The 23,614-nt window shown below is 39.6% G+C and overlaps 1 protein-coding gene across 1 annotated transcript in view; it reads right to left on the bottom strand.

Annotated features, from left to right (window-relative positions):
- Positions 1-20,887: 20,887 nt before the first annotated feature.
- The window catches only part of LOC107670552 (forkhead box protein K2-like), a 21,959-nt gene continuing 19,232 nt past the window's right edge, over positions 20,888-23,614 (bottom strand). The window contains exon 9 of the mRNA XM_016463192.1: positions 20,888-23,196. Within this exon, the coding sequence (XP_016318678.1) occupies positions 23,033-23,196 (164 nt within the window). The 3' untranslated portion in view covers positions 20,888-23,032. The remainder of the gene's footprint in view (positions 23,197-23,614) is intronic.

Raw genomic sequence — 23,614 nt, forward strand, 5'->3', positions numbered from 1 at the left:
CAACCCATGAAAACTACTTAATGCCCATTCTTCTTGTCCAAAAAAATGTTGTGCAATATTGTGTTTTCCTTGTTTCATTAATGTGTTCATTAGGCCAGCATCCATTTCTTGCCCCTGAAAAAGCATTCAAGCATCAAGGTACATATTCTCTCGTAAAAGAGATAATTCACCTAAAAACAAACATTTCGTCATCATTTTCCCACCCTCACAGTTCCAGACCTTATTTTGAAAAATGTCTTGGTGTTTTTTTGTCCAATGGAAGTCAGTGGGGTACTGTGTTATTTTGGGCTCCAGTGGCTTTGATTCTGTGGAGAAAAACAGTTTGTTTGTTTTCCAGAAAGCTTTCCTGTAGCTCAAACAGTCGATCACAGCGCTCGAAACGCCTGGGTTTCCTGAGTTTGATCCCCAGGGAAAGCAAGAACTGATCAAACGAAAATGTGCACCTTGAAGGCCTTGAATGAAAGCGTCTGCTGAAGGCATTCATGTAAATGTAAAGCCAGAGAGGTCTGAATGGCATTCGAGTGAATCAGTGATGCTCCTTTTTGGGTGAACTGTTCTATTAATCATTGTGCTGTGTTAAAAAGCCCTTACCTAATGTCAACAATGACCAGCCTTTTAAAATTGCTTGTAAATCTCTCCTTATGCTATATTATCACCAAATCTTGGATTGAATCTTTTTGTCAACTTGTTTTCTTTCAGTTAGCTCAGGTTTTGTATTTCTTTCTTCACTGATCTGAGCTCCTGAGTTTCTGAGAGCGAAAAGCATTATTTGTGGATAATTTTGGCAATGCACGTTTAAAAGCTGAGGTGCATAAACTCAGATCAATGAGGCCTATGAGCAAAAAGATTTCACTAATATTAGGTAATAGTATAGCATAACAAGAAATGTATAAGCATTTTTTGTAGTCTGGCCATTTTCGACTGGGAACAACACAAGAGAAAGAAAAACATCTAGAAGAAAAAAAAGCACAAAGATTATCAAAATGTTTTTTGTTTTTGTTTTTTGTTATGCCCTGTGTAAACAAAGTCAGTAAGGTTTAGTTCTATAATAAAACATTAACTAGCATTATCAGGAAAAAGAAAATCTGGAACAAGATTAAATCGCTGTCTTAGTAAATACCAATATATTATTGTTTAATATTAGGCACATTTTGGTATGTCTCGCTAATCAAACACATCTGATTCAACTCATCAGCTGTAGGAGAAACTCTGAGGGGCTAAAATGAATGGAGAGTCTCAGGACCACAGATCATCCTCATGTTTCCAGTGACAGTCATTTCATAACAGACAGATTGCACACAAATATAGAAAAGATGTCCTTCGATGAGGGTTAATAGGCCAGCGTGTCCCAGAGAATGACGCATTGGCACATCTTGAGATAGATAAGAGAGACGGCAGATGATATCACACACACGGAGAGAGTAAAGAGCTTCATTATTTAAGCGTGGCTTCATTCACAGCGCGGCTCGTCTCGAGGACGTTAATGGGGAGGGTTTGCTGGTGCAGACGCTGTGATGAATGCATTGGAGGAGCTGGAAACTTTCATATTCAGCCTTAACAGCTGTTTTTCTGCATGTCTGTCTCGGTCAAAGAGAGATCTATCATTTGGTTTGCCGTCTGCTCTTTTTTACATTTACGTTATGGTACAGAAAGCATGTTTGGTTGCTTTAGAGTCACTGATAATGGAATCAAACAATCATCTATGGATAAATGTACACTAGAGCAGGATAAAAGACACGCAACAATACCTTTCCATTGTTAGACTTTATAAATGATTTCTAAATAAGTCTACCAAAAGCTGCATTTATTTGATCAGAAACACAGGAGATGAAGTGACGTGTGTCCCATACTCGGGATTTGTCCGACTCTCTAACCATTAGGCCACAACTGCCCCCGTAATATTGCGTAATATTATTACAATGTAAAGCAGCTGTTTTCTATGTGAATATCTGTTAAACTGTAATGTATTTCTGTGATGCGCAGCTGTATTTTCAGCATCATTACTCCAGTCTTCAGTGTCACATGATCTTCAGAAATCATTCTAATATGCTGATTTGCTGCTCAACAAACATTTCTGATTATTATCAATGTTGAAAACAGTTGTGCTGCACAATATTTAAAAAAAAACTTTTATAACATTATAAATGTCAGTAATATCCCCAAAGTTTTGATCAGTAGTGTATGTACTAATACAGGAGAGCTGAGGTCAGTTTGAAAGGCTATTTCAGCATCAGTTTCCTTTGAGAATTTCCTGCAGTTTAGGATTTATGCACAAAATAAGGCCTGTGCTCAACTTTACCTGAACAGATTTTCATATGTATACATTTCACATGTATTACACATACCTCAAAAGTACATTTTAACACTGTTTTAAACTAAGTTTTTAACAATTGCTAAGATAGGATCGCTGGGGCCGGCACTTTTTAAGAGTTTTTTTTTTAACTATTATTTTTTTTTTCTGCAGTGTTCATCCTAAAAGTGGTTTCTTTTATTAAACATCTCTGACAAAAATACTGTGGCTGAAAGTGTCCAGCGTCCACTGAGTCAGATGATGCTTCCAATGCAAACACTCATGATCCTTCTAATAAACTCCTACTGAAACACAGCATCTTTAAGTTAAAAACAAATAATAAACTGATATTAAAAAAACCCCATTAGCAGAAACCCGTGGCTTAACTTCTCATTCTCTTCCAGCTTTCAGAGCAACAGTGTGAGCAGCTGTATACCTCAGTAAGAGGAGTGAGGTAATAAAGGTTTGTCTGACGGTGTGATGGCCTGCGTCTGAGGACTGAAGTGACATTTGGGTCGTTCTAACATTGGCTCTGAACTTCCAACACTTCAGATGAAATCAGTAGTGAGCTTTCCATCAGTCCCTCGCGCCCTGGTCAAGAGTCAGAGACAGATCAGATATAAAATAATCATTCGGAGGAGAACCTCATATGCAGTGAGATTAATTTGGCACGTGCTGTTAGCTTACATACTGTATGTGACCTGGAGAATCATGGTCATCTTAAAATCATATGGTGTGGAGCTCAAAGAATAACAGGGATCCAGGAGAATCTGCAGCTGCATTTCCCAGAGCACTGCATGTCATTCTTCATTAATGTGAGGATAATGAGGCTTCTAATCTAATATCATCTATACGTCTAACAGGCAGGAAAACAGGTTAATCTTTGAGTGTTAATTTGATCCATTCTCAAGATTATACACAGAATGCAGTGCTTTTTAAGGAATAAATCACTCAAAAATGAGAATTCAGTCATTATTTCTATGAGTCATTATTTACTCACCCTCACAAATAAACCATGTCTATGCAGTTACAATGAACAGAGACTGAATATTCAAAACAGATTTATAAGATGCACGATTCAAAGCCAAATGACCTCTTTATGTGAGATTTCCATTCTTGCTTTCTTCAGCACATTCCTGAGAGAAGTAGTAAAGTCTGATTCATTCGATCAGGATGATTCGTTATCAATCAAACTGATCCGGTTCTGGAGTTCACTGACCTGATGATTTACCAGCTCAATGGGCTGAAAATGCTGAGCGATTAATGAGTGCGTTCCTCACCCAAAGCTGTCATTTGACTTCAGAAGATCTGAAATACTGTGAATGAATCAAATAGGCTACGGTTATGGAACCTTTATGGTACTGTAGCATCAGTTTTGAAGCATGAAAATTTTGTGTTCATTGTAATGGCATGGAAGAGAGCGACCTGCACTAGGGCTGGGTGATATGACCAAAAAATCATATCTCTGTATTTTTGGTTGAATTACGATATATGGTATATATTTTTCTATTTGGATAAAAAAAATAAATATATATACAGTATATATATTTATTTAAATTTTTTTTTTACATCATGCCCAATGTTGTCCAATGAAACAATGTTTATCTTAAAGGCAATGAAAACAAATATAGTGAGAGTAACCATGTAGGCTATACTATATATTATATGCAAAAAAGGGTTAGAATCATGTTACATTCTAACATTGTAACATTACAATCTTAAAAAAAAAGCTTTTTAAAGCAGAAGTTAAATTCACTAAACTACAAATGAAAAGAAATACAAACAAAAGCACATATTAATTGCATTATATTTAGATTATCCCAATATAGTCACTTTACTGCTATAATAAAACACATTTTGGTTCACCCGATTCGTTCAAAACGCGGACTCATTCAGAAACAGTGTGTTGCTTGGAGATGCACAACAGTTCTGCTGTGGCTTTAATAGGTAATTTTCGCGTTGACAAAACTGAGCTAAAACAGACAATACTGTCTAAAATATAACACATTATTTAAGGGTTAGTTCACCCAAAAATGAAAATTAGTTACCGGTGTTTTGTTCTCTCCACTCTGCTTCCGCGTTCGTCACTTCTCACCGGCGCATGCGCTACCCATACGTCCTACGTCATCCGCCGGGAATGAACACGCGCACGACAGTTACAGGAAGTGACAGAAAAGTGTTTATAAGTTTTTAAATATGTATATTTTTATTACAACAACACATGGATTCGCCACAGAAGGCCTTCATTCACCCCCCGGAGCCGTGTGAGGCATGTTTTATTATGGATGTATGCGCTTAATTTCACTTCTTTTGGACTGATGAACTGTAACACCCGCTGACTGCCATTCTAAAGCTTGGAAGATCAAAGACATGTTTAAATATAACTCCGACTGGATTCGTCTGAAAGAAGAAAGTCATATACACCTAAGATGCCTTGAGGGTGAGTAAATCATGGGCTAATTTTCATTTTTGGGTGAACTAACCCTTTAAATTCTTATTTATTGATTTGTTGCATAAAATCAATATCACATTTACACTTGTGCTATTTGGGACAAAAACAGCACTCATGTGATATTGCTTAACTATATCATATGATATAAATATGAGACATACAGGGGCATTTTTGCCCCAGTCTCTTGAATTTTAGGGCCATATAACTGCATCCTAGTCTCGTGAGTTTTTGCCTTGCATCAAGTTCGTCAATCAGCTGTACAGGTGTGTTTGGCTTGAAGCGGCGCTTCGCAGACAGATCGGTGTATGACATCAAAGAGAGCTACAGAGAGCAGACAGCTCTGAGTGAAGGTAAAATTATGCCAAAAAGATTTGCATGCGCAGGGTAAGATTTGTGGAAGTGAAAAGGCTTTACTTTGCCAAAGCACAGCACTCTATAACAATAGAGTTGAGCATTGTCAGATTAACAGTACTCAAGCCACAATGGGGGTTTGATTATAAAGTTTAACATCAGATCAATGGTTTAAGCAGATTGCTATACAAAATTTCAATGTAATGACAAAATAATCCAATGATGTTAACAGCAGCTTGAAATTCTGGATGAGAGCTTCAAGTTTGTTTGTTTAGTTTTTTTTAGTATGTATGTGTGCATTAAATGTACCGTTCTGGCAGAATGATGCTGATCCAAATGAAAATAAATGTCTTTCGGCATCTGGTGTTTTATTAAACCAATCAGATAAGAGTAAATGGAGAGGCAGTCAGAACCTCGTTTGATTGGCTACAAGAAGAAGGTGGACACGCCCTCTCCCTCACGCTGGCTAAACTCAAGTGAGTGAGAGAATCGTGATTCAGAAACTGCAAGCGCAGCTAAAAGAAAGACAGAACTGATCATATTGGGTAATTTCGGGAACTTTTTGCCCTACGTACACAAGTCATTTAGACATTTGCACATGCAGACGGTTCTATGCGCTCAATCCATTTCGCTGTTCTTTACACTGTTGTTTTCGCTTGCAAATCGCTGTTCAAAGGCTTCCAATGCTTTTGGCCATATTTGGGCGAGAAAAAAAAAAAACGTGCCAAAGGTGTAAGTGTGGAAAAATAAAAAAGTCAGAAGAATACAGATCATATTTATTTTGTGTTAGCATGACGCTGCAGCTTCACAATAAATAAATTACACTTACGAAAAACAGTAAAATGCTGCAAAAATGTTTTTTTCTTATGCTTGCAACGTGATTTACACCTTTACAAAGTTTCTCTTGCGCATGCAAATTTATTTTATGCTTAAGTGGAACACACCTTATGAAATACAAAATGGCTGAGTGGGGCGGGGTGAGTGAGTTAATTGCGTTAAAAAATTAACGCATTATTTTTTCCAGAACTAATTAATTAGATTAACACGTTAAATCACAGCCCTAGTTCATTTGTATGCAAAGGACGTGTTTGCTTGTCGTGGTTAGTCTAGACAGTTAACTGTGGTATGAAAGAGAAAGTCCTGTTTGTATGACGCACTAATCACAGATCTTCATCATTTCATTTCTACACACAACTGAGAAGTCTGAAATCATCTTTTATACCTAATCACTTCTGCTTTAGTTTGATAAAGATCAGACCTTGGAGGAAGCGACACAGACTAATTCAGTGCTTTTCTTTCTCATTTCGTTCCTGTGCTTAAAGACTGTTTAAAGTCATAAATCATACTTACAGTGACAGATACAAATATAATTGAAAATGTTTCTTATGACAAAAAAAATCAATGTTTCTCAGATAATATATAATAATTTGCTTTAGTATTTAATGATTTAATACAGGGAACAATGTGTCCTGCGTTTATATTTTGGGAAAGGAATCCCTCACAAGGGATCATTATAATTAAAATAAATAATAAAATGATAAAGAGCTAAATTATTAGAGAAGAACATTTTTCCTTTTAGCTTGATGAAGTCATTAAGGAAGCTATATGGATTTTTGCTATTTGGAGATTAAAACATTTTAAACGCTGCTGTCTTAGAGGATAATTACCATTTACAAAACAAATAATTATGATGAATATTATTTGACTATGGACCGTCTTGCCAAAAATAGCATTGCATTGTTTGCACAGTTGTATATAAAGACAGTAATGATGATAAGGATAATCATGGCCATCTTCCATGCAATGATAAGAGGAGAATGAGGAAATAATTGTGATACTAAAGCAAACGGGCAAAAGAGTGTGGCTCTTGAGTACAGCTAATGCACTGCTGAGGGAAGAAATGGTCGTAGATCTTTGCCAAATTATGCAGCGTTTCCAGATCGACACTCCTCGAAGCCGCCGGCCAATACGAATGCTCAGTGGAAACAGTTCATCACACTGCAGTTTATTTCTAAATACTGACGGGATCAGTTTGTTGTGACTTGCTCTGTGCTGATTCAAGCTGAGGTTTGGTGAACACATCTCCTCCGGCTGACGGATCAGGGACAGACCGTAACCTTGTGCTTGTGAATCCTGGCCACACACAGACAAACACAGCACATCTGCATTCATCTCATTACACATTTATTTTCTGATTCATATTAATGGCAGCTGATAAATTATTTAGTCAGCTTTTTCTTTATTTCTCAAGGGTCATATCAAAGGCCATTTCTAAATCCTTCCCACTATCTATTCCAGAATAAATTGACTCTGTCCCACTGGTCCCCTTTTGACCTTGCTGACCACAAACCTTCGGAGGGAATAATCAAGCGCTTTGCTGCACTTTTCCTCTTAAAATCCAAAGAGCATTGACTTTAAAAATCCAAGATGGGTGGCAAACACAACAGGCCTGTTTTTCTATTCAGTCTGTCATGGTAATATTGCTGTGTGGTTCATGGTAATCATTCTACATTTTAATTCAGGTATTTTTCTTTTGGTACTGTGTTGGGTTGCCCAGTTTAAAAAAAGAGTTTTGCTCTTGAAGAAAGACCCAGTGAAAGGAGCTGATAATGGCAGAAGAGAGACATTTAGGGGCTGAAAGTCGATGAAGTAATGTTTTCTTGCACAGGCACCGATTTCGTTTTCCGTCAGTGCTCGTCACATACACCTTTTCATTCTTTTAAATTCATCTCTACATGAACAAATAATGACTTAAAGGCACAATATGTAAGATTTTTGTAATAAAATATCCAAAAACCACTTGCACATTGTTATATATTTCATGCAGTTATGCACTTACGTTATCCCAAAAGTTCCCAAGTACTTGTAAATCCAGAGAAATTCCAATTTTAAATAATGGCTCGTCTCGGTTCATTGTCGCCTATCAATGACGTAATGATGACGCTATCGCTTGTAGAAACTATGGCAACACACGTGGACAAAAATGCTGCTGCAGTTAAACTAAATCCATTACGGCAGTTGCGAATAAAATGAAAATGAAATGAAAAGTGTTGGCTGCAACATTAAATTTAGATATGTTCAATGTTGCACCATTTTTACAGTGTTGCGTGTTATAACCAATCACACACGAGTCTGTTGAGTTTATAAACGCAGCGGCCAATCAGAGGCGTTCAGATGAGTCATCACTGAAACACCGGAGTTTTGTTCAGTGCGCGCTCGCTGAGTGTATTCTCTCATCATGAACAGCAAAGTGCAGATGTGCGTATGATGTAAGTAGGAGATTCATTCATCAAACAGTGTATAGACAGCTTTACTGATTATAAGGGGAGTTTTTTGAGAGTGCTTAAACTCGCACTAGACTGAAGTCAGGCATACTGTTCTTTGACAATGTAACGTTAAATGTTCTTTGCTCGCTTTCTCTATATAATTTATTCGCTGTTTGAAAGACTTTGGAAGGTACAGGTAATAAAAAAATGAATTAATTACATCCTTGAACATGATTCGGACATCTCTGGATGGTGAAAACCACATCTCCCATCGTTCCACTCTCCTTCATAACGTCGTCAAGCTTCGCCTTCGACCTCTAGCAGCGAAAACTTACATATTGTTTCTTTAAACTTAACATTCTCACTTAACAATTAGTGAGAATGTTATGCAAGTATAGCATATATATTGCTCCAGATCTTCATTTACAAAGACGGAGCCTAGATGCAAAAAATCGTCTAAAACACATTGACAGCTTCTCTCGACGCCTCTCTCTCTCTCTCTCTCTCTCTCTGTCTGTGATTGGCCTGAAGATGCTCTTCACTCTGACCATCATTTACGCTCTCCAAGCGCCCCATCAGCACTCAAACCGGCCGCGTGTGGCACTGAACAGTTTGTCAGCGGAGGAACAGTGGGAATGCTGTCAGTACCCCTCACTTACTCCTCCAGTTCCTGGACCACAGACCACAAGCATCAAAACGCCTGCACAGGGGCTGCAGACAACAGAGCTCAGCCTGAGGAGTAACAGACTTGATTGATTTAGCCATCCATTTCTCGCCATGCTCATAACTCTGGGATGCCTTGATCTCACTGGCAGGACTGCAAAGAGAGACAGCCTCTCAGCCACAGCAATCACAGTGCGCCCGAGCCCGAGCCCAGAGAGAGCCGCGTGTCACGCTGTTAATGCATGGCTGCTTCGCCTGACTCTAAAAGCTGCTCCCTTTAATCTGGGACCTTCCCCGGCTCGAATCGTATCGCTAAGCCTCTGGACACGCCATTATAATCTCTCAGAAGAACACAAATATATATAATACATACATCAAACAAATGTACTGAACGCTATTTTGCAAACCATCTCATGCATAGGTCTTATCATGTTCTAAAATATTCTAAAGCCGCTTTTTTACTGCCTCAGACAGACGACAGCCGTTCACTGGAGACTCACAGAGCGATCCAGATCCGACTTGAGCTTCAGATTCACTGAAATATTTTAACTTGTGTGTCTACATGCAACCGTCTGACCAGATGTGATTTAGACAATCAAAACTTCTGTTCTGAAGAATAGATGCTTACGGATAGTCTGAAATAATTTGTATCGTTTAACACTGTGACCTCGAGCAGCTCAAACTGTGTTCCCTCCAACAGTAATGACAGCGTTTCATTCATTATTCACTCGTCCCACTACGGTCAATAACCGGAGGATAAAAACCCATTCTGTTGCTGACCTTTAATGAAAACCAAACAAAAACTTCACGGATCTTTAAATGTGAAACTCAAAGTTCATTACGACTGTGACAGAGAGTTAAAAGACTGTCAACAAACCTCAAGTCACTACAAGTTCATACTAGCTCGATATATCAGTTTACAGCAGTTCTGTGCTTCTACAGGCCTCATTCAAACAAATTATTAACAAATTATACGACGGGGCTGTTGAATGCTTGAATCTGATTGGCTGACGAACATTCTAAGGTGTGCAGTTATTTTTAGGGAAACGTACGGCTAAAGTAGTTCCATATCATGCTCAGTTATTTCAAAGGTCCTTACAACAGCAAAAGAACTAAACCCACAGCGACACTGACCAAGCAAATAAATATAGTAAACAACAAGCTAAAACAACAAATTATTTCCATGTTTTTGCCACAAAATGACGTTTTATTATGTTCTCTTTCCCCTGCTCTCTCTCCCATACAAACACACACACTCGCACTCGCACACACAGAAACAAAGGATTTTATCAGGAAAATAGTTTATCAGCTTGAAACTTACATGACATTTCTCAATAACGAGGTAAAAACGGCATTATTGTTGAAGCAGATGAACTTACAATTTCGCTATAAGTAGAGACGCTGCTGCCGAACAGAGAGAGGTAATTCGCACACGCTAATCTCTCTCTCTCTGTCTAATAACTTCATTATTAACTGCATTAGTCTGCTATCAACGGCTCCAGCCTCTGTTACCAGCTCTAAAATGATGATTTGGAATTAGCAACGGAGGCGTGGAATGAAAAGCGTAAGAAATTAATCCTACACACAAGAGTGTTTTAAGGATAAAAACCTGACAAAAAACTGCAAAGTTTAAAGTTTCAACCAGACTTAAGCATGAGACTAAATGTGCTAAAATGATCGTTCTGTGTGAGTACAGAGCTACTGATGGTTGACACCAAAATAAACACTTTAACCTGTTGGATTTTGGGTTTTGACAGCAGAAATATTATCAATCAGAGAGACAGTAATGTCTCATCAGTAGCCATCATCATCATCATCATCGGCGGTGCTGTGTTGTGTTTATGCTGATCCTCATGAGCAGCTCTGTATGAGGACTGATGGAGAGAAACACCATTCAAATCTATTCTCTGTTTGTGGGATTTTCTAGCAGCAGCACATCAGACGAGCTGTCAGAGTCCGACTGAGTCTGAGACCGTCCTCACGGAAGCTGCTCAGTTCTTTACACACTATACTGATTTAAAGTTAGAATAGTTAGGTAATTAGATAGTTACCCAAAAATAATCATTCTGTCATCACACGCACAAACCTGTGTGACTTTCTTGAAGAACATTGGGGTTTAAACAACACTGGTCTCCTTTGACATTAATGGACCGAGAATAAAGTCACAGAGGTTTGGAATGACATGAAGGAGAGTAAAAGATTACAGAATGGTCATTTTTGTGGGAACTTTCCCTTTAACGTAAAATGAAAGATACACACAGCAAATACATGCATTCATGAATGATGGCACAAGTTTGAGAATTAGCCATTAAATTGTATTCCAAACAACCAAACATTTTCTTCCTCCATTTTTTTTAAATGAAGGCAGAGTCTGCTGCATGGACACGGACGCCGGAGAACGTGCAAATAACACGGGTTTTATAAGACAACACAGCTCTCAGACTCAGTGTCCGATCAATATTCCTGTCTTACGATGCTCTTTCATGAAGGCCAAGCTGGGCTGGATAACTAAGGTACATGCTGGAGGAGTTTTCTGAAACCTGACCAGAAAGTCCCTCACAATCGCGTCTGCCAATGTCTGTGTCAGATCTTTATATATTTATACACACGCTGCAGCGCAGAGCCTGGAAACATTAAATGATTGTGTTCTGCTACGTCTTAATAATTTAAGTCATCCATTTGGTTGGCTCTGAACCGAGACGGTGGTTATTGCGTTTTTGCCCCACACTGCGAGGTGGATGGCGTGGATCAGGAAAACAAGTGCTGATAATTACGGCGTCCAGGGATGACAATGACTCAGTTAATTGCTCTAACCTTTTCTTGCCAAGCTGGAGCCGCATGTCAGCGCTGGAGGTGAAATTTGTCCTGTTGTTGTTCAGCTTCATCGACTGCTTTATTTGGTGATTTATGATTCATGTAATCCACAGCCGACAGGCCGTGCTAAAACATGACGCTCACGAACAACATCGCACGGTTATGAAACAAACGCGGGATTCAAGTTTATTAAAGACTGAACCCAAAATATGTTCCTCTAATTGTTCAAAAATGGCTGCAGTTCCCAGGCGAAATCCTGTATCAGCCTGATCTCATTAGTATTCATAGGTATTTATACGCAACGTTTACATACTTTACTGCTTACTGCAACATTTTATTATTATATAGATATTTTGATCCCAGAACCCTAAATCTGACCACTCAACGATTAAAACAATGTAATATGCAGAGAAACATACAGTACTACTATACTATTATATAGATATCTTTAATCAGCTGTCCCATAACAAACAAAATGAAAATTAAATGATGAAATAATTAATGACAGAATTAACTAGATGCTTCACTAGTTTAATGGTTTACACTTCTATATGCAAACGTATGATAATGTATGTGTGCTAGAAGCACATTTTATGCACATTTTTGATTTCCATGCCATATGTATGTATGCATGTATGAATGTTTGTCCCCAGAGCTGCTAAAAACCACAACAAATTCCTTTTGTTTTTGTGTGCACAACCTGAATCTGAATCTGAAAGTGGATTTTTAAGTCTAACCTGTAAACCTTCTTGGATTTAATCATTAATAAAAATTCATCTTTAACATCAGAAGTGTCCACAGCAATTTCTGACGCATTAAAGGCATTTGCACTTCATTGAACTTACATTGTGTTCAGTTTGTAGGTTCCCTGCAGCAATGCTACGCTGGTTTCACAAAAACATATGCACAGTCATTTTTATTCCCTTGAGAACAGGTAGGATACAGTTATTGATATTAGAGGCAATAATGCACCACAAAAATGTAGCAGGAATGTGGTCCTTCACACGATTATGCCAGTATCTAAAACTCTGCACGCTTTGTGAGCAAGCACTTGCTCTCATCCGAACCTGCCAAATCCTGCAGTCACAGGACAAATGTGATAGATGGGCCGTCTTCTGAGCTGTCAGTGGGTGTGTTTTACATTAGACATCTCCAGGTGGCGTTGCTAAACACGTGAATCCTGTTTACGTCAGACCTGGGCGAGTGTCTGACAGGTGAATGTTGCCTGAAATCTCATTATGCCAGACCTTCGCCCCGTTCCTGCTGGGTTTGTCACCTGTCCTTGACACACAGATATAGGTGCAGGTATTTTTCACAAAGGTGTCGGGAGGATCGTAATTGCATTGCGTGATTTGTGCTTCAAAGTACAGTTACGCTAATTCAAAACAACTTGATCCTTGAGCAAACTACAGCATGCGTGGATATGAATACACATATATAACGAATGCCTTTTGTTATTATCATACTTATGAAGTGATTATTCATGCTCGGATCCTTTAGTCCCCAAATAAATGAAAAGAGCATAGCTCCGCAGACTCATTAAACATACAATGGCTAAAACAACTCATAACAGATCAATGAAGCACTAGCTTATCATACTGATGTTTTCAAATGAAAGCCGCAGCGGTGAAATGTCAAATTGCTCACTTCAGTCCAATTACATTATCATCTACACTGCATTCAAGGCAAAATATGATGTTGCTCATTGTTTGTTTTTCAGAATGCGAAGAATCTCATGAATTCCAGCCCTATGACAGTCTGTCTCCAAAAGAAAATCTACCTGATTAAAAATAGACTCAGATAATTAAGTGGAAGCACAGGAATAAACCCAAGTCAACAGCAGCCAGCATCTATTTCTATAGCATCTATAGTTTGTGCGAGTATACTGTAGCTCTATCTATTGTGAGTATCTGAAATCAGGACTGCCTTCCAATAACACGTGTCAATAAAATCTGACAACAACGCTTTAGATGTTCTTCTATAGCTCAAATCATGCTAAAAAACAGCCCCCTCGTTTAACTGCAAACGCATTGCATTTTTTCTATAAGTAAGTGGTCCGTCTCTTCCTCATCATACCATCTCTGAATAAATCTGAACAGTGTTATGGATTCACCTGATATTAACTTTCTGGCCGATACAGTAACATGACCATTATTTTCATGTTATGGCTGATAACAGACGAATGCCTTAAAATTATAGTTTGTCTTTTAAAAAAACAAACAAAAAAATTATGAACAAATATAGGAATCACAACATTTCAATGTTCAGTGTAAAAAACGAATACTACTTTTGAGATTTGCTAAAGATTACACTTTTTATTAAATTATTTGTGTTTTTAAAGGTCAACTTTAAGTAAGTATTATATGATGAAAAGGTAACCTAAATGTAAAAAATATGGAAATAAGCATGAACAATTGAATATGCAGTATAGTCCAATACCAATCATTTAAACTGACTCGCTAATATCGTCTGATAACTGATATCATATATTTCATGCATCCCTAACCCGAGATGAAAAGATGAAAGTCAGTGCAAGAACAGAAAATGTAACTGTAAATCATAAACTGTAACATCACAACGCTCAAGTTATTTATTCCCAGCACATGAACATATAAACTATTTCATAACACACTGCCCCTGAAATGAGGGAACTAAATCTGTTTTGTCCTTAAATTGTTATTATTAATGTTTCTCAGTTTAACACGGTGTTCAGAGATAAGAGCCTCATATAAAATCTGTAAGCAGAAACACAGCCAAGAAATGAAAGATGATGCAAAAGAATGTGTGCAATACTCATGACACAAACATCAGACGAGAAATTAGCTTCTGAAAATTGGACTCCTTAAACGAAGGCACTTGACTTGTTTTGTCTCCGAGGAAAGATGTTTTGAGATTATAAAGATTATGCTAAAGATTGTAAAGCCATTTCAATAGCAAATGTCTCACGAGAAACCATGCGGCGTGGAGCGCCTGACAAAGCATTAGCTGGAAGACGGGGACAAGGATCTTTCCTTCAGAGAAACCACTCCAGCTCCACATGAAGAAGCAGTGGGCAGCTTTTTAATAACAGCACAATATATGCAACCATTAAAGACTCATGAAATCAGAACTGCAGTTTTACAGCTTTTAGTCCACATCTACTAGCTTTTAGTCCATCTATAGCTAGTGCAGGGCTTCCAGACTGAAAGAAGAAGGTGTTCAGGGCTCCACGTACAGATACTATGACAAATAATAATAAATATGTATAAAATTATATTTGGGGGTCTTTATTATCAAAAAGCTTACAACCTCTGTGCTAATGTACTCCAATCGTACAAAAATAAATTTTTATTCAGTTCCCGGAAGGATGGACCAAAAATACTGATGACTCATCCTGCACTGCGCAGAATTCTGTCCAATCAAATGCTCTGTGGCACGAGAATGCCCCTCCCACAATACATCCTGCAGCCAATCAGCAAGCATGTTTACAGTTGTGATTAACTCTGAATAATGCCTCATGTCCTCTAGATAAAGATCGCTCTTTTCTTCTTTTAACAGGTTGTGAACTGAAGTTGGCTCCTGATGAATGCACTGGTTTATGTCTTACTCCATCAGTTCCAGTTCAGAAACGCCTCATGTGGGCTTCGATTCACAAATATCCCCAGAGCATTGAAAAGAATAGATGACAAAATCATAATCATCACAGATGTATTAATCAACTGTGCGTTTAAGCTGTTGTGTGAGGATCTGCTGTGTGAGATAAGACTGATCTCTCTCTCTCCTGGAGCTGCAGGCCTTGTGATTATCTTTGCTGAATCAAACGCGTGGGGATCTGTGTGTGGGTTGAACAGGACAGAGCTGCACTCGACGCTGCTGCGGGGTGGAACATGCATTCTGCTGCTAAACACATGCATTCAGTCTGGATCCAGGAGTCGAGAGCCGCCAATGAAAACATGCACACAGATGTGCATATGTCTGTCTTTCAGCTTGATTAAAACACGAGAAGAAGTGACATTTATCATGCCGCTGTCAGATGAGAAACATGGCTTTGTTGGCACGCATCCATACGTACACACGCATGCGCTTTAGTTATTATTCAAAGGATTTCTTCAACAACCACACAAATCCTCTCCGGTAAGCCGTCACTGAGAAGGATAATAATAAAAAACAAAGCAAATTAGCCTCCTTTCCACACCTTTTGTTCTGAAATGCTGCGCTGCGGTTGTGGCACGGCTGTTATCGAGTGCTCAGACGAAGGAGAAGAACAAGAGTGTAAACACTCAGCTGTGATTAGTGAAGATGCTCGTCCTCCAGAAACAAAGCAGCTTGGACTGATGCACAGATCCGGTTCAGTCGGACTGCTCTCCCACACATCACACCTTGCCTTGCAGCTCGACTCTCCCTGATATGAAGCCTAGACTCACTGCTATTTACAGTTTCTGCCTATTGCTTGAACACTATAGACACATGCTTAGACCAAAGTAACAAAACTTGAAGCTTTTGTTACTATACCTTAAACACAGTGTAACCATACCTTAAACAAAAGCGCTGCTTTGCACTTCAGTTGCAATTCTGCAACACACTTGCTCCTGCACAATACACACTATTTCATACATAAGACACTTCGTTCATAAATGAAATCTCATGGGTACCATTGGGAAAACACATCTATTCAAAATACAAAACACATTGGGTGATTGAAAACACTTAGACACACACCTGAAAACACTTACTTACAAAACTGATCACCAATCAGCCAACCACATGCCCGCATGCCTCGTCTACAGGCAATGGAAGAGGCATGCGGAGACATTGAGGTAACGTCAATCCATGGATGGATTCGGCACACAAGGCGTTATTTTCCCCGTTGCTTAGCAGGAGAAAATATCGCTTGTGACGTTGATGAGATCCTGTGGCCAGACCCAAACAGACGGCAGGATCTGTAATCCCACCCACGCACAATTGGCCTGTTTTTCTGTATTTACAGTAGTGTATTTTGTGTTTTATTTTTGCATTTACTGTACTGTAAAGTATAGTACTGTGATGTGCAGTATTGAGTTGATATCATTTGTAACCTTTCAGTACTTTCATTTTTGGTTGTTGTGAAAACCTTTGTTGGAAAAAAACTGAACAAAAACTGTAAGTTTTGCATTGAGCTTCACAGAATGCTAACTGATGAACTGAATAAAAACAGTGAAAATTAAAGACTGCAGTGTTTTATATAAAGTACACTAGTGTGTTGCTGCTAATCTGAAAGTGTATTCATATGATGCAAGTGTGTATCATTTTGTCATCAGAGTGACATTTTGACAAAGGATTGTTAGGTTTTGATAGCAGAGTTTCAACTCGACATAGATGTGAATGGTTTATTTCCCAGTGTTGTGTCTTGTGTGCTTGTGTGTAAAGTTTTGACACAATGAGCCGAAGTTTTGCAAAAAGTGTTCAAGCAATAGGCAAAAACTGTAATGCAGCTCTCGTCCCGGGGACCATCGGATCACAGACTGCCATTTCTTACATAAAACATCCCCAGATTTGGGAAAGTTGCAGCTTGGGTGCAGGTAAGCGGCGGAGATGCAGAGGCTTGGGGAAGCTCAAGACTACAGATCCTCTGGGAAATCAAGACTTGGAGGAAGGCAAAAATCCCCAGCTCTAAGCACTGAGATCTGAAGTTTTGGGCCACCTGCGGTAAACGGCGGTCCATTCTGAGGCCTGATTAGAAAGAGCCGTGAAAGACCTCATTTGTCTCGTTACATGGTGCTGAGAATCTCTCCTGTAATGAGATCGCGCTCCGAGCGTTCGCTGTGTGAGGTCTACGTCTTCATTCATCTTCTGACGCTGAATTGTGCAGCACAGATCTGTTCTTCACAAAAATTGTTCTGGGAACAATAAATATTTGACATGGTTTCCAACAGGCTTTAGGACCCTTGGAGATCTTGTAAAAGCGCTCATCAGTGATTTGAGGCCACGGCGGCTGATCGAGAGCAGTGTGGGTGATGAGTGTGTGCGGGGCTCGCCAATGTACGACGATTTTAGATCTTACGAGATGTTTTAGTGCATCTGAAAAATGCTATCTATTGATTCAGAGAAACAGGAACATTACTGCTGCAAGCTATTAAGACATGTCCACAGGCTCAGATTCTGGCTATCAAAAGCACATTGGCACAATCATATCCTCTATGAGTAAAGAATGATTTACTGTCCTTCACATCAATGAGTAGCTCATTCAAGACGTGATGTGTAGCTATTGTGAATCTCATCTGCCAACAGAAAGGCCACTGTGACCCTGCGATGCAGTCGATGATAAAGCCTGAGAGTTTCGCTTCTCTCACACAAAACATCAAGCTGCGATTAAACTCAGGTAAAGAAATCACAGAACATCTTCTCCACAGCACCAGAGAGGACGAGAGCCTCTCCTGCTGGTTTCAGGGGACAGTTTTATTGCTGCTTTTACTGTATGTTCATCTACATCTTCTCACAACATTTGCCTTGATTTTTGCCATTTTAATATTGCTGTCGGGAAAAGCTAAACATCTTTGGCCACGGGTCACTTTCTTTCAGCCAGATGTTCTTGTATTTCTTCTATAAACAGTTCAGAAAAATGCAAGCTTTTGTCCACTAGGACATAATTATTTCCAACACCTAGTACGCTTATGGCATCTTCGCTCATTTCTGGAAGAATATCTCCACAGTGTGCTTTCACTTCTCACATCAATCACATGAATGTCTGAATGAATGAATGAATGAATGCATGTCTGCAGATCTTCAGCGCCATCTGCCGGTCAGATCGTGTTAGTAACTTCTTTCTTTTCTAGAATATATAACCTAGTCTCTTGTCAGTATTCACTCATTTCATAGCAAGCATCATAAACACTTGCGCTCAAATCATATATTCACACTCTTTAAAAGCACAGCTAGAATGACACTTTAATGAAATGTACCTTCATTTGTCTTCTCACATCGCTTTTCTTTTAATTCATTCCTCTTTCTCTGCCGTTTTCATTGGTAAAGAGCTCAAGTGTTTGTCGTGAGGGAAAGGACGGTAATCAAATGAAGGACTGTTGCAAATTTATGCAAAGTGGATAAATATGATTTTCCACACAAACATGTCACTTGATTATCATCAGATGGTTTGTTGTCTAGACTCCATCACCCCGGTGTTCGCGGGGAAACACTGGCTGCGCGTTTGAGCACCTCTGCGCAGGCGCACTCCGAGGGGCGTCCCGGTGACGTCACACGCAGGGCGGCGCTCCGAACAGGTGTGTTTATCTCACAGGTGCAAAGAAAAGTAAACGCCAGTGGAGAAGATCGAGTCCGTTTTGTGCCGCTGCTTCTTGCAGGCTCAGGGTTACAATGGCCCCAAGTGCATCTGGAGCTGCGCCGCGTTATTTGTCCTCGGGATCGCATTTGATGTCACCGGCTTTGCTTTGCTTTGCTTTGGGTCGGTATTTCTGGATGGCAGATTTTATGGAGACTTCCTAATCTATACCGACTCTTTAATAGTTGTTCTCAGTGTTTTTTGGTGGGTCATGTGGTACACCGGGAATTCCTCTGAGGATCTGGAGAAGAGGACTTGTGATAACTGCGCGCTGCTCTCGGAGCGACTGAACACTGACCCGCAAGCACACGTTCATAACACTATATTACAAAAAGCGTTCAGAAACATATGCTCTGGTCTACCGCGGACACGCAACACTTAGCACTGACATTATTGATTTAAACAGAGGCAAGAAAAAAAGTAAAGACTGACAGTTACGTGAAGGCGTCAACAGCTCGATATTTCGACCATCTTTTGAAATTCTGATAATTTTATACTCCTGTAATTTTATCTAACCGTATGGAGTGTTTTGTAGTGAGTCAAACCACCACAAATTATGTTATAAAGCAGGGATGCCCACACTCGGTCCTGGAGGGCAGGTGTCCTGCAGAGTTTAGCTCCAACCCTAATCAAACACACCTGAAGCAGCTAATCAAGGTCTTACTTGGCATACTAGAAACTTCCATGCAGGTGTGTTGAGGCAAGCTGGACACCGGCCCTCCAGGACCCAGTTTGGGCAGCCCTGTTATAAAGCATCTGAAACCTCAGTCCTACAGACATCTGTCCAGGAGTCCTTTATGTGCAGCTTTGGTTTGATAGTCAGAGATTATAAAAGACTAACAAAACCGAAAGTCAATCGAACTCATTTACCAACTTTTTACCTTTTCAGTTTTCTTCATAATTTGTCAAGTGTGTCAGCTGTTCAACCAGCACTAAAAGCCCTGTTTGTGAGGAGCCTGCTCCATCAGCATGTGTCTGGAGCTGTTCTGTGAAGAGTTTCTGAAACTCAGTGCTGTTCTTCTCAGCTGTTCATCACAGTGCAAGACCAGGAACACAGAAGCAGCTTTAACCTTCTTAATTATGGACTGAGAAACTGTCATTAATCAGGGGATTTAGTTTTTTAATACGAGCACTTTACATGTGATTAATGTATTTGTACTTTTAACTTATACATACTGAAAGTTTCATTTCAGATGTTATGTTTATATGCGTTTCATTAAATTAAGAGTTTTCAGAAAATGATTCATTTGGCCAGTTACTTGTTTTAATATTTTACACCTTCTGGATGCCTCTCATTACTAATAATACATTTTATTTGATAGAGAGATAGAGGAAAGAGTTTATTGTTCTGAAGTGTCTGCATTGTGTAACCCTTTATTCTGTCTTTAGTACACTAATAAATCATCTGCAGTTGCGTAGGAACTATTTGAACTGTGTATTGAAACAAGTATCACAAATATTCCTCCGCAAACTTTTATTGGGATCAAAGTGTTTTCTGTTCGGAGCGCTTCAGGAACCAGTAAACGCTGAAGCGTCTCGCAGCTGTTCAGAGACACCGAGACAGACCGAAGACCTGCTCTGTGTGTTTACTGAAGCACAGCGCTGTAACATCACGATTACTAACCCAGGAAAACCTTCCAGACAAATACAAGAGTTTAAAGACACACCCTGCTATTGTGTGTCTGGATATTTGAGCCATTAAATGCTCCAGTGTTTCACCATCAGAGTAACCGGACGATAAGAGAGGAGTGTCCTGGCAGGCATTGCTGGAAGGACTGTTGTTTGATCGGGACACGCAGGTGAAAACTCCATCTTTAGTTATTAGTAACGGTGAGGTAATCGTGCTGAAATATCTCTGGATGCTGAAAGGTTTCTGCCAGCATGGAAATGCATGACAAATTAGGGCTCCTATTATTAATTCATTAACGCTGTCAAGAAATCAGAAAGCCTGTGTAACAAGCAGAACAAGACACGTTTCCCATCAACACCCGCCGCGGAAGAATCATGCTTCTTCTGATTTAAGAATCCTTTAATGAGGAAGCGTTATCTTTGAAGAAATACTGGCTACAGAAATCACACGTCATTATATGTGATAACTGATGAGAAACTCCTGGTACTTTAGAAATGTAAAGACAGACCAAAATCTGCTGCTAAAAAGAGACTCTGTGAGCAACAATTAATGTTTCCACGTAAACATGACAATGAAAAGTGCCGCAGTTGCTGTAGTTTCTGTCAACAAACTAACTGAAGAATCTTTATTTGTAAATCATCGTGCTTTGTCTCCTAACGATAAGTAATCAGCAGCAACCGGACGAGAAAATGTCGTGTATTACACAATAAATCATTCATATCCTTCATGACCTTCACCGAAGCCTTCCACAGCAATGGACGGGCGATTGTTGTGCTACTACTGATGAAGAATGCCAGGCGGTTTCTCTAACAGAGGAGATGGACACTGTGACGACAGCATTTCTATCATCTACACCACACAATCATCTCCAGTCACACAAATACAGAACAGAAATTATGGAGTTTTTCATTTCATTTATAAAAAATGCATATACCCACTGAAGCTGAACAACATCTACCACTTATTTTTCCTTGTGGATCACGTACTATCTGTGAGACTCTTTCAGTTGTTTGAACAGAATAAAATAATATTAACAGGCAAAGAGACAACTTCAACACAAAGATAACGAACACAGCCAAAGACATCTGGAATATAAAAGCAAAAACAACGGGGAGGAAAGGAGATGTCAGAAACAAAAGGTAAGTGCAGTAACGATCCAAACTGTATAAAATATTATTTTGCTTTTTTTTTTTCTCTTTCATCTTCTGCAGTCAGGGAACGAGTCAGATACAGCACATTTTCTCAACACATTCATGCAAGCTGATATATTTTAATAAAGTACAAATGGAAATATATCTATCTCATAGGTTATTGGTTAAAATATGAAAAAGAAGAGGATGCAAGTAAACATCGTTTTGATTTGATGTAATGGCAAATAACTCAAACCCTCAATAGTGTTTCTTTTTTTTTCTGAAAATAATAAAAATAATAATAAAATAAAATAAAAATGAAGAAACTACATTCAATTCCATGACCACGAGTCCACGTCTTTAAAAATTAAAATAAAATGGAAAAAGGCCAAGTGACCTCCCATCAGCACTGCCTGTTTAGTGGAGTATTTGTGCCACAAATAAGATCCTAAAGTAGAAGTACGAGAAAATACTGCCTCTCTACTCCAGACTGCATTAGGTAGGTGGACGTGGTCGCTAGCTGCCGTGATACAGGAACAAACCTCCCCACACTTCCCTCTGCCCACCAGAAATCGCTCGTTTCTCCACGCGTGAAGATGAAGCTGACATAAGGAGCGGGTTCACATTTTAAGAGCTGATCGGTGTTCAGTGATGTTTGGCCAGTCTTTTCAGTCGAATGCAGCTGTTCAAGACCTCTGATTGGGAACAGGGCCATCGCGAGCACACATCTCACACACATGCGTGACAATTACAGTAATATTCATATTGGTCACTGGCCGGTCGTTTGTTCAGAAACACAAAGGAGGTTCGTCCCAGAGCTCACAGACGGAGACCTTCTCTGCTGGGTTACACCCGCAAACCGTCCACAACACACTCTCTTCATGACTTCAGGTAGGCTATATTAATATAGGTGTGTGCATATATCTGAGAATTTACCTATTCATGTAAAGGCCCACTGTCCCTCCTTCTCTCGTGTTTCTCTCGATTCTAATCGCTCCTTCTCTCCAACATCCACTGACTTTCATCTCAGCTCACTATCTGGCACCTGGGATTCATAAACAGGTGAAGGGGCTGCAGCAGGTGCGTGGCAGGCGGGGAGAAACAGAACATGGGTTGAGGTCAAAGGTCGTGACACGGCTGCCCTAGTCAGTGGCGCTGTGCTGGTGTCTCTCGGCGGTGAAGGGGACGGCTCCGTCTTCAGTCTTGGCTCTTTTGGTGTTGGGCTCCGCTGGGTCTGGGTTCTGGCGTTTGGTCGGGAGAGACGCTGAGACCGAGGCGTGGGTCGCCAGCATGTGCAGAGGACTCGCTGGAAAACACCAGACGGATCACGTTACACACGCTAAAGCAACGCTCGGGGGGCAAACTCTGTCACTAGAACATGTCATACATTCCCTCAGTTTGTAAAAACACAAATGTGCTGAGTGTGGAAGTCTGTGCTATTATAAACTCATAACCATCTAGAGGAGTGTGGACCAGAAGCCTGACAGCACCAGTGAAAAAGCAGCTTTATTCATGTGCAAACTGTCCTGACTGCCCTAACCCTAACCTAACTGTAATCTTTCCCAACCTTTCTTTAGTCGCGGCACCCTTTGGAAATTTTAACAAATTTGTGGCACCCTACAAATTTAATTGTCACGATATTTGATTTTCTAACTTCGATATGATAATTTGAAAAGTATAGATATTCGGTACAACAGGGAAGAACTGCAGAATATAATGTCATA

Source organism: Sinocyclocheilus anshuiensis, unplaced genomic scaffold (assembly GCF_001515605.1).
Source record: "Sinocyclocheilus anshuiensis isolate Anshui unplaced genomic scaffold, SAMN03320099.WGS_v1.1 scaffold989, whole genome shotgun sequence".
Classification (NCBI taxonomy): domain Eukaryota; kingdom Metazoa; phylum Chordata; class Actinopteri; order Cypriniformes; family Cyprinidae; genus Sinocyclocheilus; species Sinocyclocheilus anshuiensis.